Raw genomic sequence first — 17,039 nt, forward strand, 5'->3', positions numbered from 1 at the left:
TGCTCGGGGATACGGATCATGTTATCAACACATATTTTGAACAATAGAGGTTCATCCCAATAATCGCCCGACAATCAGTAAAAAAATTTCTTTTAAATTGAGGAGAGATCATGAGGTATAATACCACAAGCTAAGTAATTAGAAATATCAGTATACCATGGTTCCTCTTCCATTGTCACAGCAAGTAATTGCTCATCCGGGAATGGTTCAATGATATCTTCAACCTCCGTTCTCTTTTCTGCCCCTTCTAACCTCGAGAGGTGGTCTGCTACTTGGTTGTCTATCCCCTTTAGGTCATGAATGTCCGGGTCAAATTCCTGTAGCAACAGAACCCAGCGAATCAAGCGGGGCTTTGACTCCTTCTTTGCTATCAAGTACCTAATGGCTGCATAGTCAGTATAAACGATAACTTTCGAGCCAATCAGGTATGACCTGAATTTGTCGAAGGCAAACACTACAATGAGCATTTCCTTTTCAGTGACCGTGCAGTTCAGTTGTGCACCACTAGCGTCCGACTTGCATAGTAAATTGGGTGCATAATTTTCTCCTTGCGCTACCCCAAAACCACTCCTATAGCGTAATCATTGGCGTCGCACATCAGCAGCTCGAATGGTTGCTCCCAGTTGGGTGCAACAATGATGGGTGTAGTCATCAAGCTCTTCTTCAGCTCCTCAAATGCTAACCTGCAATCATCAGAATACATAAAGTGTTGGTCTTTTTCAAGTAGCCTACATAAGGGGTTAGCACTTTTTGAAAAATCCTTGATGAACCGCATGTAGAATCCGGCGTGCCCAAGGAAACTTCTCACTGCTTTCACTGAAGTGTCTACTGGGAGCTTCTCAATCACATCAACTTTTGCATGGTCTACTTCAATCCCCTTTTTGGACACTCTATGCCCCAACATTATGCCTTCATGTACCATAAAATGGCACTTCTCCCAGTTCAGCACCAAATTTGTCTCCACACATCGTTTGAGTACTCTTTTAAGGTTGTGAAGACAATCTTCGAATGAATTCCCCACCACGGAGAAATCATCCATAAACACCTCCATTATGTATTCGACCATGTCGGTGAAAATGGCTAACATACACAGCTGGAATGTGGCCGGTGCATTGCAAAGTCCAAAGGGCATCCTCCTAAAGGCAAAGATGCCATACGGATATATGAAGGACGTTTTCTCTCTATCTTCCAGGCTATTGAGATCTAATTGTACCCCGAGTATCCGTCCAAGAAACAAAAATAGGATCGCCCAGCTAACTTGTCCAACATCTGGTCAATGAAGGGCAAGGGGAAATGGTCCTTTAGGGTGGATGCGTTTAATTTCCTATAATCCATGCAAATCCGCCACCCTGTGACTGTACGAGTTGAGATCAAATCGTTCTTCTCATTTTGTACAATTGTCATTCTACCCTTTTTCGATACACACTAGACGGGGCTTATATAATTGCTGTCAGAGATGGAAAAGATGATGTCCGCATCCAGCCACTTGATTACCTCCTTTTTCACTACCTCTTTCATATTCGGGTTCAACCTTCATTGATGTTTCCTGGAAGGTTTGTGCCCTTCTTCCAGACGAATCTTGTGCATGCAGAAGGCCATGCTGATACCCTTTATGTCTACCATGGTACAACCAATGGCAGTTTTGCATTCCTGCAACACCTGCAGTAATTGTTCTACCGGCACAGCTAGCAAACCAGATGATATAATAACAGGCAAAGTAGAATTGTGACCCAAGAAAGCATATCTGAGGTGGGATGGAAGCGGTTTCAGCTCCAGTTGGGGTGGTTCCTCTATTGATGGTTTTGCAGGTGGTGTAGCTCTCTCTTCCAAATCAAGGGGCTCGAACTGAGGTTCCCTCTTCCAGAATCCTTGGCCTTCGAGTGCCATGAACCACTTTGCCAACCCTTCACCATCCATTTCCTCTAAATTTGTCAAGCAAGCTCCCAATGTATCTTTAGCATTTAGGTTTTCATCATCTTCATATAGGATCACATCCACAACTTCCACTAGTGAGAAATTTGCATATTCACTTGGTCTCCTCATGGATTATTGAATGTTGAATATTACTTCTTCATCGTTCAACCTCATTTTTAATTCCCTAGTTTCACAATCAATCAATGCTCTCCCAGTGGCTAAGAATGGCCTCCTCAGGATGATGGGTATCTCCTCATCTTCCTGGCAATCCAGAATAACAAAGTCTGCAGGGAATACAAACTTTCCCACTTGTACCAGCACATCATCAAGAATCCCCGTCGGTCTTTTAACCGTGCGGTCAACCAGTTGCAATAGTATCGAAGTTGGTCTAGCTCTGCTAATGCCTAGTTTTGTATATATTACCAAAGGCATCAAGTTTATGCTGGCTCCTAAGTCACACAATGCTTTTGCAAAAGCATAACTCCCAATAGTACATGGAATAGTGAAGTTACCTAGATCAGACATCTTTTGAGCTATGGGTCTTGTCATTATCGCGCTGCATGTCTGTGTCAGAGTTACTATAGACAGGTCCTGAAAGTCAAATTTCCGTGACATCAGGTCCTTTATCATCTTTGCATAGCCTGGCATTTCCCTCAAAGCATCCATCAGAGGGATATTCAATTAAATCTGATGAAGTATCTCCATGAATTTCCTGTATTGATCTTATTTCTTTTGTTTTGCCAGTCTCTGAGGGAATAGTGTAGGCATCACTCTTTGTCCACTGCTTGCTGGCTGTTCTTTGTTGGAATTTTGTGGCACAAGAGGTATCATTGTTCTGCAACTTGTTCACTTTCTTTAGCCTTACCCTTATCAACCTGAGCTTGTTCAACCACCACTTCAGTAAGTTTTGCTGGTTCATCTATCTCTAATGGAACTGGAGTGGCTGGTGTAGTTTCACTTCTGGATTGAGCAACTTCTTGCTCCTTGTCTAAATCTCTCCCATTCTGAAGACTTACTGCCATCAATTGATTCGGGTTTTGCTCCTTGGGGTTAATGTTCGTGTCGACTGGCAATGTTCCTTGGGAGCAGTTATTTAAGGCCATGGACAACTGACCCAATTGAGTTTCAATACCCTTAATTGTTGAGTCATGCGCTATCAACTTTTCCTGCATCTTACCATTTGTTCCAATGAGTTGTTTCAGCATACCCCTGATTTCTACCATGTTTTTGTCATGTTGATGATGAGGTGGCTGATATGTCAACTGTTGTTGGTGTTGTTGTTGATAGTCCTGTTGCCTCTAATATGGCACCATTTGGCCTTGGGGTCGCATACCTCTAGGTTGTGGCATGTTTGATCTGTACTGCTGGTTGGGTGCTGGCCCCCATTGTTGTCCTCCTTGTCTTTGACCCTCCAAATTGTTGACATAATTCATATCCTCTCTTAACCCTTGGTTGTCACCTTCTCCACTCCATGAACACACATAACACTGATTAATGCAAGGTGTACACAGTCCTTCATTTGTTGTGTCAACGATATGCAATTGTGTTGTACCCATCTCATCAATATTCTTTGTCAGTATACTCATCTGAGTCATGAGTGTGGCTATGTTCTTTACATGTGAATTATTTGGGTCAAGAGGAACTGAATGCACTATTGGTGTCAGGGTCGTACCTCTCGTCACCCACCCCGAATTCTGGGCCATCTTGTCAAGAAGAATTTTACACTTTGCAAATGTCTTGCTCAGGAATGCACCCCCAGCTGAAGCATCTACATTGGCTTTTAAATTGTCTGCTAACCCCATGTAGAATCTCTGGCCGAGCATCTGGTCTGGAATACCATGGTGGGGACACTTCACTAGCATCCCTTTGAATTTTTCCAAGTTTCCTGCAAGGTCTTAGTGGGCGTCTGCTTGTACTAAATATCTCATCAATTTGTCTTGTAGTCTTGTTGTGCGGGTAAAACTTGTTCAGGAACTGCTAGACTAATTCCTCCCAAGTGGCAATGGAATTTATTGGGAGCGAATTCAGCCAAGTCTGAGCTTCCCCAGTCACAGAAAATGGGAACAGTAATAGCTTGATGGCTTCTAGGGTCACATTTGGCTAACTTTGGGTCACACAAATCAACAAAAAAAAATTCAGGTGTTGTTGAGGGTTTTCAATGTGTGACCCGGAGAACAATCTCTTATTCTACAGAAGATGCAGCATGTTGTTGGTGATCTGGAATGTCTCCACTTGTATTTGCGGCACAGCAATGGCGGTGGCTAGGTTGTCAGCTATTGGTTGTGCCCAATCATAAAGTGCAGCTTTTGGCACAAGAGGTGCCACCACTCTGATGTTTGGGTCATCTTGATCATTCTTGATGTTCCCGTTGACATTATCTATGTCACCCATTTCAATTTCAATTTGTTCGTTTTGTTTTACCTGTTTGCTTTTCTTGTTAGCCCAGTTCAATGTCCGAATGTTTTATCGGGATCTAAGAGTCCTTCAAAGAGTTCACCAGTTCTCGAAGAGATTCTAGGCATGCACCTGAGTTACAAAAGAGCTCAACCGTGAGAATTTCAATAAGAATATTTTACACCACGGAAATTTTATCAAAACTAATAATCCTAGCAGTTCTTCAAAGTTGCAATAAATAACACTGTTAGTTCCCCCAGCAACGGCGCCAAAATTTGTTCACGCCCAACTATGCCTGATAAAAGACAAAGCAATCGTTGCAAATATAATCTGGTTTACAAGTACGGAGTCGAATCCTCAGGGAACTAACCTATCTATTACAACTCTTAGTGATGCTAGTACAAGCTCAAATAATTTTCGGATACAAGATTTTTATCAATAAATATTGGGGTTTGTTTAACTAAACTAAAATGATATTAAAACTAACAATATTCCAAATTAAAGATAATTCAATGGTAAAAAGATCTAGGGTATTGATTTTCCCAATTGCTAGATTAATTCTTAACTCTTTTGTTATAATCTCGCCGTAACACTATATGAGGATTATGAGCTATGGGTTACCGCAATTATCTCTCGATCAACTACGATAATTTACTAGAGCATTCTCTCGAACTTCTCTAGCTGATAATTTATGCAGATCTGAATTATCCCACCAAAGTTTCGTTATTTCTAACCCCACTTTTAAATTCAAGTAATGAATCTCTTCATTTACCTAAAAGTGGTGTTGTTCAACAGCAATCTAACCTTGTATTCTTTCTCAAGCAACACAAGGCGATTAGACATGATTAATTAAGGGCCCATTCAATTAATCACCATACAAAACATAATTGAACAATCATATAATAAACTTGGATCAATTATAACAAAATTGAGTCAAAACTTCATCTAACAATTGGTTCAATCAAGCCTAGACTAAATAATTAGCTACGCATAATTGTTTTCAAATCACAACAGCAAAATTCATAATCAATGATCAACACAATAGGAAGAAAGATAGAACTCGATGCCGAATTTTCCTCCTTGCCTCTTGCCTCTTCTTGCCTTCAACAAAATTATAAAAACCTTGATACCCTCTCTTTGGGTGACTTGGGCTTCTTATATGTTAAGGAGAGTTACCCCCGAACTTACGAAATTACCCCTGTAAATAATGTTCAGCAAATTGACGAGCGCGGCTGCGCTTGGGCCGCACGTATCGCGTTCTATTCTACCTGGACTAGCGCAGCTGGAGTGCACCCGCGCTTAGCCCGTGCTCATGAGGTTCAGATATTTTCTACGTTTCTCCTTCTTCTTTCACACGCATTCACCTCGGAGTGGCTTTCCTTGCTCCAAATTAGCTCCAAAAGCTATTCAATATCCTCATAATCAACACTTCCTCCTGCAAAGCACAAAAAACTCAATTAGAGCATTTTGTTATCATTTAGCACTAAAAACAGCAATAAAGTAAACTTCGAGCATAAATAGCATCTACATCGCATAATATAGGTTACTATCATTATTATCCGAGGTATTTCATTAATGTAATTTTCTAAAGCATGATTAACATACAGAATCCCAAGATTTTTTTTTAATAAATGTTGATTGCTCACTTCCAAGTAAATGTACTGCTTGACTGGCAAAAATTTGAGTGGGATAAATTTAATGTTTTAGTCTAGAGGTATGTTTGGTATGAAGGAAAATGTTTTTCAATTTTTCCATGTTTGGTTGGCTTAAATGTTTTAGAAAATATTTTCCTTATGAACTCATTTTCCTCCAATTGGAGGAAAATATTTTCCTTATCAAGAGAACGGAAAATATTTTCCAAAACTCCTTCTCAACCTTCCCTACCCTCACCAACTCACCCCACCCCCTCGCTAAAAAGGCTTTTTTTTCAAATTTCAATTTTTTCGTTACCACCCACCCTACTACCCTACCCACCCCACCCGATTCCTCCACCCCCACCCCCTCCCGCAAAAAAAAATTATTTTTTTATCTTATTGTTTTATTACAATTTCAAATTTCTGTTTTTTATCGTTTTTCTACACCACCAACTCCCCCCCCCCGAGAATGAAAAATATTGCTTTTTATTCGTAATTTCAGATTCAGTTTTTTCATTTTTCTGCCCCCCACCCACCAACTCCCCTCCCTCCAAAAAATTTTTAAAATATATTTTTCGGTTTTAATTTTTTTATTTATCGGTTTAAAGGTTCAAAATTTTACAAGTTCCAAAGTTATGAGTTCAGAGGTTTATGTGTTTGGAAGTTTACATGTTTAGAAATTATAAAGTTTACCGGTTAGAAATTCCGTGGTTTCGAAAGTTTAGCGGTTCGAAATTTTATGAAAAAAGTGGGTTCGGAAGGTTGTTAGTTTGAAAGTTTATGGCTTCATGTTTATTATATCTAAATTATTTATAAATACTCTTGAGAAGCATTTTCCTTTATGTACGTATCAAACATCGGAAAATGAATAAGATTACTACTTGTTTTCCAAGAAATTTTCCACGAAAAATATATTCCGTTATTACCAAACACACTCTAGATGTTAATTTTTTTAACAAGAAGCACCAGTGGTCTAGTGGTAGATTAGTACTTTGCCACGGTACAGACCCAGGTTCGATTCTCGGCTGGTGCATTTGAGGGCAATGAAGTTATTTCGCACTAATTGTGAACGGATGGGTCGTCACGCGCATCTGACTTCAGATGAAAATATTGTGTATCTGAGCTCTCTTTTTTTAGCTCCTTCAGTTGATAGACTTCTTGATTGTTTTCTTTATATTTATTAATAAGCTCTTTAAATAGCACTAATTTTTTTAAATCTCTGATTGGGCCAATAATTAACATCACAAAACAATTTATCCTGGAAAGGGTTTAGTTTCAATGAACAAGACATTTACAACTCAATTAACAGTATCCACTAGAATAGTCCAAGAATCACATTGAAGCAACAGTCAACTGGCAGTACAAAAATTCTATTTCTCAAAGTAGAATCTTGAACAACAATGATAGCACTGTTAAAAATGTTGTACACAATCAAGGTGGAAAATATTGAGAAAGTCGCATGACCAGCCCAGATTTATTCGTTACATATAAGAAACATATGATCCTACTTTTCAAGATTTTCATAGAATAACTATTAGAAATAATATATGCAGTGATGAAATAATTGAAGACTTGCTGAAATATTGGATTAAAGAAGAGAGAATTTGGCCTTCCAGAAATAATTCGACAAGACAATGATGTTTATAGTGAAATACTATCTACCGGAGACAGCGGAGACATAGAAGAACACATGCAATCAATTTTGTATATGGTGAAATCGGAGGGTCCAATTTCTCATTGTCAAAGCACCTCAAAAGGCCGTCTCGAAGTCCCGGGGCTACAAGGCTACGATCGAGACTCCTCTCTCGAGGTTCGTCGACACTCGGTCTTGTGATAATGTTAACCACGACCACGCCAAAAACGGGGAGTTCCCGAGGCACGTGGCTAGGACTGACAAAGCCTAGAGAGCTACTCTAGGACCCGAGTCAGGGTGTCATCTAGTGGTCACATCTCCATATTTGCAATCAATGCTTGTTGTACTACAATGGGATTTTCCTCCTATATAAAGGGGATCCCTATCACTTTGTAAGGGTTGGTCACTTCAGCTACTCCTCACGAAAATATACAAGAACTCTCTATTTCACTCTCTAACATATTCTCTTTATATTACAGCTTTTATTTATTATCCCCATATTTTTTCATCATTTATTGCTTATCATTGGCCATAAAGAGCCCTCTTTAATCGCCTCATAACTGTTAGCTCTACCTCGATTACCCTCAACAGCTCGTGGCCGAGCCCCGGGATCGACCTCGAGGTCCCAAGTGACTGGCCTATCAGTTTGGTTATAGCTCCCTCCTTAACTTTATTTCGTCTCTAAATCTCATATACTTAGCATCAACTGCTCAACAAACTAGCATAAAAATAGATCACGTATTTTTAGAGTCACATTAACAATTTTAATTGTTATTACCATTTTCACGGTAAACAGTTTGGCGCCCATCGTGGGGCTAAAAATAATAGTGATTATTTCTTGTTGGTTTCGTCACACAATGCAAGTTATCTTTCACGTTTTTCTTGTCCAAAATCTTCGATTTTAGGTCAATATGTCTAACTCAGTGAATGAAGGAAAAAACAACAATCTCGAGGACCACGGGGAGAACGGTGTGGATGTTCCAGGTGTTGGTGTGCTACCACAAAAGCCTGGGAATTTGCCTGAACCAATCCCCATGGACGCGGTCTCTCGCGACGCCCAATGCATCGATATAAACTCGTATACTGACAGGAGCATGCGTCAGGGAGATCCACAAGAAGCTCAAAAAATCCCAACCAGGGAAGGATATGAGGTTAGCCTTCACGTTACTTTTGAAATGTTACAGGCACAACAACTAGCTATTGCTCAGCTGCAAAGTCACCAAAAAACTCCCAGCATGGTAGCACCGGGGACAGCTCCCCCAAGCTAAACAGGTACCGGAGAGATCAAGCAATAACGGGTCGATGAACGATCCTGCCATCATAAAAATGCTCGAGGACCTCACCAGGAGGATCGATTCTGGCGAGAAGATGATATAAGTCAATGACAAAAAGGTCGAATCCTACAACTCCAGGGTCGACCAAATTCCGGGCGCACCCCCGGTCCTGAAAGGCATGGATTCGAAGAAGTTCATACGAAGGCCGTTCCCTGAGGAGGCAGCCCCGAAACCCATTCCAAAGAAGTTCAGAATGTCAGAACTCCCAAAATACAACGGGACCTCATATCCCAATGAGCACGTTACTGTCTACACCTGCGCGGTAAAAGGCAACTACATAAAAGACGACGAAATCGAGTTCGTCTTGTTAAAAAAGTCAGGGGAAACACTCTCGAAAGGGGCCATGATGTGGTATCACAACTTAGATCCTAACTCCATAGACTCATTCTCCATGCTAGCAGGCTCCTTCATAAAGGCACATGCCGGTTCCATCAAAGTAGCAACAAGGAAATACGACGTTTTCAAGATTAAGCAAAGAGAGAACGAGATGCTGCGAGAATTTGTATCTCGCTTTCAAATGGAACGGACGGAGCTACCGCCAGTCTACGACGATTGTGTAGTGCAGGCTTTCACTCAAGGTCTGAATGAACGAAGCTCGGTGGCTTCAAAACAATTGAAACAGAATATGATTGAGTATCCAGTTGTGACCTGGTCGGAAGTCCAAAATTTGTACCAGTCAAAAATCAGGGCCGAGGATGACCATTTGGGAGCCCCCTCGGGCTTAGTATACCCAAGTAGGCTCCTGGCAAAGGAACCAAAACCAAACAAAGAAAGATATCAGCCATACGTCGAAGACAGGAGGAACGCCTCGAGGCGCAACCTATCGCGTAATGATCGAAGAATAGACCGAGGACAGTACCCTCGACGACTCTCCAAAAGAGCCAGATTCGATAGGAACGCAGGGCCAACGGGGGTACCGCACTTATCAGAGTACAACTTCAACGTCAATGTATCAGACATCGTGTTCGCCATCAGTAAAATCAGAGATGTCAGGTGGCACAGGCCTGTACACTCGGACCCTTCACAAAGGAATCATAACTTAGTGTGCGCGTTTCACAACACGCATGGCCACAGGACCGAAGATTTCCACCAACTCCGAGAAGAGGTAGCTCGACTACTTAACAAAGGTCATCTCCGAGAATTCCTTAGTGACCGAGCCAAAAATCAGTTCCGGGAAAGAGAGGCGGCCAAGAAAAATGAAGCAAATGAGCTACAACATGTCATACACATGATCTTGGGAGGCGTCGATTCCCCACAGAAACTCGTAATGAGAAGGACAAAAATATCCATCACTAGAGAAAAGCGAACCCGAGGATATATTCCCAAGGACACCCTCACATTCAGCGAAGAGGACACTAAGACCTTGTCTCAACCTCACAATGACGCACTGGTAATCTCTTTCCTTGTATATTCTTTTCAAATAAAACATGTAATCGTGGATCCAGGTAGCTCGGCCAACATTATTAGGTCGAGGGTGATAGAGCATCTCGGACTGCTTGACCAAATCGTGCCCGCCACTCGAGTCCTCAACGGATTCAACATGGCAAATGAAACAACAAAAGGAGAAATCACGCTCCTAGTCACCATGGCCGGCACGACACAAAATGCCAAATTCCATGTCATCGAAGGAGATATAAGGTATAATGCCTTGTTCGGATGGCCGTGGATACATTGCATGAGAGCAGTACCATCCACTCTCCACCAAATGATGAAATTTCCAACAAAGGATGGAATTAAAATCGTCTACGGGGAACAACATGTGGTGAGGGAAATGTTCGTGGTGCACGACATGGCATCGGTACCCGTACCTTTGCTTGCAAAAGAGCCAAAGGGTAATCAAGCCACACCACCCGATTAAGCCCAATTAAAAGAAATAAAGGACCGTACTGTGTCCTCATCTCGAGTGATTAGAACATATCGATCCTCAAAGCATCATTGGTGCCTCACACTAAGGTATAATCATCTCTCTTTTCATTTCATATTTCAGACTAACCCTTACGCAGGCACCCGATCGAAGCAGTCAGAACGTTAACCCAGCTCGAAGACCTTGAGGTTTCAAAGCATTCGTTGCACTCTTTTCCTTCGACTGAGTTTTTGTCCCAAAAAGGGTTTTACCAGCAAGGTTTTAAACGAGATAACATCTGCATGCTGCCTAAGGGAGATCAACAAGTGTCCGAGGTTTCTTTTGCAATCAACCTCGAACATTGAGAGGCATCCTCCCGAAGGTTATCCGCTCGAAAAAGCCAAGAAAGGCTGAATCGGGCCCCTATAGGAAAATGATGTTCCAGGCCAAATGGTCGAACTTACCGTGTCCGTATAGTCGGGCCCCCGATGGCGAAAATGTGTACACTTGTACCAAATAATTGAAGAATATTTGTTATCAAAGCATCTCACACTCCAAAAAAGGCTCAGTACCTTCGTAAAAATAACTTCTCCGCCGAAAACGTCCCGAACACTCGGGGACTGGCGTCAATAATTCAACACCTAAACGACCTCCGGGTCGGGACTCCAAAATCGTAAGCCTTCAGATAAGGCAATGCGGAAATCGCTAAACATCTGCAACGCCAAAAGTACCTCGAATACTCGGGGACTGGCGTCAAAATCTCAAAAGAAAAATGCACGGCCTCAGGGTCGGGATTTCCAAAATTGTAAGCCCTCGACGAGGCAATGCAAAGTTTGCAAAAAATGGCTCCTAAGTCAAGAAACTCTCGATGACTCGGGGACTAATGTCAAGCGCCACCTCCATCGACTTATCAAAACCCGAGGCCATAAGACCCTGAGCGGGCAAACTCGGTCTCGTAAGACCTACATAAGGCAGCGATCAAATCTATAAGACCTCAATCAAGGAATGATCAATACTTGTACCAAGTATCTAAAACTGTAAGACCTCAACGGCATGTAAAAATCTGTAAGACCTCAAGCAAGGTATGAACCACACTTGTACCAAGTGACGAAACTGTAAGACCTCAACAGCATGAAAAAACTGTAAGACCTGAACGACATGAAAAACCTTAAGACCTCAACAACGTGAAAAACTTTTAAAACCTTACTAAAGGCATAAACCCGATCTCAAAGTTTCGGCTATATATCAAACTTGTAAGACCCGTAAAAAGGAATACCCTTGATATAGATGCTGAAACTACTTCACTCGGGACTCAAAGGCTCCGGCCAAACACAAGTGACTCCGGTCACATGGCTGTACCAGCCAAACTAACGTGACTCGGGGACGCCCGACCGTCGCCACAAGGCATAAGAGCTACTGTCGCCAGCCCATACAGGCCTTCAAATTACTCTGAATCTACTTCGGAAAGAACCGGTTAAGCAGGCTACCCTCGGCATAGGCAAAAGAGCTTCGACCATGTCAGCTCCAAATCATGGGCTTCGAGCTACTCAGCCTCCGAGCCAAACCTCCCGAGGTCCTCGAACATCGCCGCAAGTTGCTCGAAATCGAGGTTCTTCCTGAACCGATGATGAGCCAGGCAAAAATTACTTCAAAAGTCCTTAACGAGAGGAAAATAAAGCCTACATAAAAGGTCGCATCGACCAAGCACGTAAGAGCTATAGTCGCCAACCTAATGAGCCTTAGAGCTACAAACACAAAAGGTCACTTCGACCAAGTGTGTAAGAGCCACTGACGCCAACCTGAAATATGAAAACTTGAGGGTCAAAATGAGCTCGAGTCGTAACCCGATTTAGAGACTAGACCCAAAATAGTTAACTGTATATGCCTAAGGGCAAAGTGTAAAAGCCATTGTCGCCAGCTTATATTAAAAGGCCGCAGCGGCCCAAAGCGTAAGAGCCATTGTCACCAGCTTAAATTAAAAGGTCGCATTGGCCCAAAGCGTAAGAGCCATTGTCGCCAGCTTACATTAAAAGGTCACATCAGCCCAGGGCGTAAGGGTTATTGTTGCCAGCCCACGTGCATTAAAAGGTCGCATCGACCAAAAGCGTAAGAGTCACTGTCGCCAACCTAAAATTCAGCCATTCGAAGGACAAATAAGCTCTTGTCGATGCCCTGTGAGCACGTGATTTTTGCCCTATATGAATTACTCCCACAAATTCAAACAAATAATTTTTTCCATTGTTTGCAATTTCGTGGATTTTTGTAGTATTTTGTTATTGTTTGCATTTTTCTGTGCATGTTCAATTTTGTTTAAATTATGATAAAATACAAAATATATTGCATTTGCATTTAGGATTTAATTTTGCATTTTTAAATCAATTAGTAATTTTTTTTTTAGAAATCCTCTAGGCAAGCGCCTAGGGCTAGTTTTTTATTAATAAAAGAAAGGAAAAATACAACAATTAGGAAAAGTAAAAATAAGGGGGACAATAGCACCGGTCTTGTTACCCATATAACACAAACCGGGCTAACCTTACCTTACTAATCCTATTGAGGCTTGCAAACCTCGCCTACTAACAAGCATGTAAAAATATGAACTTGAAAGGACCAAATATTCTATGATCATCACAGAGTTTATAACATACTATGTGATGATATTACAGATGAAAATACTAAAAAAGTGGTAGAATAAAATATAGTACCAATTTGATTCTTGTCCCTTCTTTTCCAAAGTTGTAAAATGTTCACTTTGTAATTCTTTGTCGTTTTCAACAACTTTGTTCAAAAAGTATTCAAAAATCATGATTTCCTTTTTGACCGGTTTAACCTCGTTGATGTAGTTGGGGCAGCCTGCTTTTGTTTGGCAACTCTCATTGGAAGTCGCCTAACAATTGCTTCCTTGTTGGCCCGTGTTGCAATTTTCATCCAGATAGCACCTGCTTTGCTTGTTACAATATGTTCCTCCACAGTATTTGGTGGGGTATCTAGGTGGTGAATGCATGTGCCATAGGAAGGCTTGCTTGGAATGAAATCTGGAGCATCCAACTTGCTCTTTAACTTTCTAGTCATAATACTTTCAAGTTTTAGCGTTTGAAGTTCATCCTTGATAACTCTTTCCACTCGATGGATCGCAAATTGAAACTTTAGTTTAAGACTATATTCCTGCTCCCTTTTCAAATTTGAGCAGTTGAATTTATTTGAAAAAGATCTCAAAGGTTGATTGATCATGGGATCCTCAATGAACTGCTCACAATGCACAGCAGTTGCTGCAATCTGCTTCTGCTTCACCTTCTTCTTCTTCTTCTTCTTCTTCCCCGTTGTTGTCTTTGAGGTCGACACCAATTCATACTTCTGATGTTCCTGCTTTGCAACTGTTACTGCATATTGATCAGCCATACAAATAGCATTTGAATTGGTCATAAAATTGTGCTCCTGTGCAGGTGACTTCGCTCCAGACTTCTTTGCAACCAGTTGTTGCCCATGCGACTGCTGCTTAGCTGTTGCATTCAACTGTTGTTGTTGTCCAGTAATTGAATGTGTTACAACAGGTCCTACAATGCTTGCATTCTGTTGCTGCTGTTGTTCACAAATTGAACCTGCGACTGTTGCCTTTGAACTGTGTAGATCCTGCTGTTATTGCCCAGGACTTGTTGTTGCATTAACTAAATTTGGCACTGTTGCAATCTGTTGTTGCTGTCCAGGATTTGAAGTGGTGAACTGTTGATCATCACCTATAGTAGCTACTGGAGTATGCTGCTGCGCAGGCTGTTTTGAGAGAGTAACAGATGGACGGCTCGACAAAATCTGCTGCTGCCCAGTAACATGTTGTTGCCTATCCTTACAGACAACTGGAGTATGTTGCTGCCCATTTGACTTCTGCTCAGCTTTTGGAAAAGCTGGAGACACTACTGATACTAGTTCTTCATCGCCACTATATCTCTCCCCATTAACAGAAGAGTCATCCACAAAAACTACCCCCCAGTCTTCTTCGTCATCGTATTCGCGTTGCTCAACCCATGAATTAGCATTAAGAGCCTTCTCCCCCACATTTGCTTTAATAACCTTAATGTTTTTTCCAGTGGATACCACCTTCTGTCCTTGATTACCACCATGTTCACCATAAAACTCAAACGATTGTGATGGTACTTCAAAGACGGATGTGTTCAATGTAACAAATGGATAGTTAACCATGTTATTGACCATCATAGCATTCTGGGCTTCTCTAATGATTTGTTCTACATGAGGGCTTGAAAAGTGTAAAGTTGGAATATTTGAGCTGTGTGCTTGGTTGCCCAGATTTCGAACATCATCAACCTTAGCTAAATTGTCCGTGTATTGACCTTCTTTGTCATTGTTGGCACATAATACTAACTCCTTGGATACCACATTACCCGTTAGGTCCCTCGCAATTGGAACAATGTCCAAAGGTACACCTGAATTCTGTTTGGATTTTGTTCTACATGAAGACCTCTCTTGAATATTTTTTGAGTTTGCACTCACCTCCTGATGCTGCAGATCTTTCTCACCATGTTCATGTGCACACACCAAGGCATCAAAAGAGTTAGAACATTTAAACTCTGTTGTTGCCTTCAGTTGTTTTTTATCTGACGATGCCTTCTTGTTGTGTGATTGATGCGCTACAGAGCAGCCCTTAGCAATTGATTGTTGTCCATGCTGAGATCCTGTTTCCATCATAGCAGTAGTGTTCTTGTTGGCAGATGTTCCACCTACTTCAAAACTAGTTGCTTGTACCACTGATTCGACATAGTCCGCAGCTATGATATTACCAGATACTTCACCAAATGCATGAGTATCTCCCTTGTGAATTTGTGGAGAACCTGCAACATCTGGTCCAAAACCAGCAACTTGCACAGCTGATGAACCAAAATTAGCTGCTCCATTCATTACTGTAGCTCGACCAGCTAGTGTATGATTTCTATCTGATGCCCCAGCATTTTCTAGAGATTGCCCATCGTGTAGATCAATTGTACCTTGACCTTCCTGTCGTTCAACACCACCAGCTGATTTGCCATTCCATTCAGCTGAACTCTCATCTCCATTCACATCACGTTTGGAATTCTCAAATAGTGTAGCAGGATGTTTAGCAACTACAGTAGCAGCTATTAGAGTTGTTGCCTTCCTCTCAATCTGAACATCCTTAATCCCACCATCAGTAACACCAAAATATACTGCTGGTTTTTCATTAACAACACCATTCACACCAGTTGCATTTACAGCATTAGCATCCAAATTTGGGTTCCCAAACAGTGAAACACCATCCAATTCATTAGTTGCATGAATACCATCACGAAGATTAGTATGATAAACCATATTCACTGCTCGATTGATCCCATCAACAGTAGTCAAATTAGCAATTTGTTTTTCCCCTGCTATTTGCATTTCCTATTGTCCGACTACACTTTTTTAGCTATGTCATCTACCATTTGTTCAGCCCTTTTGCATTAAGATAGTCTCTAGCATCACCTTCTAATTTGTCTAGACTACCCAGCCCTTCAACTTCAACTACTGGAGTAGCTTCTTCGTTAACTTTCTCAATCTTCCAACGACATGATTTTACATCATGTCCTTGATGTTTACAACAAGTACAAAATTTAGGGAGATTATCATACACTATCTGCTGGAAATGTTCAACTAACTTTCCAGAAATTGTATCCACGATATTTATCCTAACTCGCTTAGGTTGTTTGTCCAGTAGATCAAGTAACACCTTAACTCTCGCCGTAATTGGTCGCGTTCTATCTTGAGTCACTTTGTCCACTACTAATGGCTTTCCCACTGCTAAAGCTATTGATAATAACGATTGTTTTGCATAGAAATTTGCAGGCAAATCTGGTAACGAGATCCATACCACTGCTTTTGACGTTTCTTCACGAGGATTGAATCCTATCGACCATGGGAAAGTTCTAAAAAAGAATTCTTCACCTTTTGTTGTAATATATCCAGTGGTTCTCGACAGAACCTGGACAAAATCATCAAATAGATCAAATCTTACCAAAATATGTCGATATTCCAGTTGCCTAACATTACAAAATCTTTTGACGTCAAATTGCTTTGGAATAACTTGTCGCAATTCCTAAAGGTCTGGTTTCCCGTACGAAAATATCAGGATTATTGCTTGGGGTAGCCCTTCTTCAATGGTGAAAGCATTAACCTCTTCAATGGTGAATTCAACAGTTGGCTCTCCATGAATAAACTAACTGGACATAACTCAATTTTTGAGTTCGACGCGGCAGATTTGTTACCAGCAAGTCATTCAGCATATGTTT

At 41.3% G+C, this 17,039-nt stretch overlaps 1 protein-coding gene across 1 annotated transcript; it reads right to left on the reverse strand.

The window, feature by feature from the left end:
* Positions 1–2,046: 2,046 nt before the first annotated feature.
* LOC104224380 (uncharacterized) lies at positions 2,047–2,580 on the reverse strand. The gene has a single exon (XM_009776009.1). The coding sequence runs from the start codon at positions 2,578–2,580 to the stop codon at positions 2,047–2,049; it is 534 nt and encodes a 177-aa protein (XP_009774311.1).
* Positions 2,581–17,039: the final 14,459 nt, after the last annotated feature.

The sequence above is a fragment of the Nicotiana sylvestris genome, chromosome 9, assembly GCF_000393655.2.
Source record: "Nicotiana sylvestris chromosome 9, ASM39365v2, whole genome shotgun sequence".
Taxonomy (NCBI): Eukaryota; Viridiplantae; Streptophyta; class Magnoliopsida; order Solanales; family Solanaceae; genus Nicotiana; species Nicotiana sylvestris.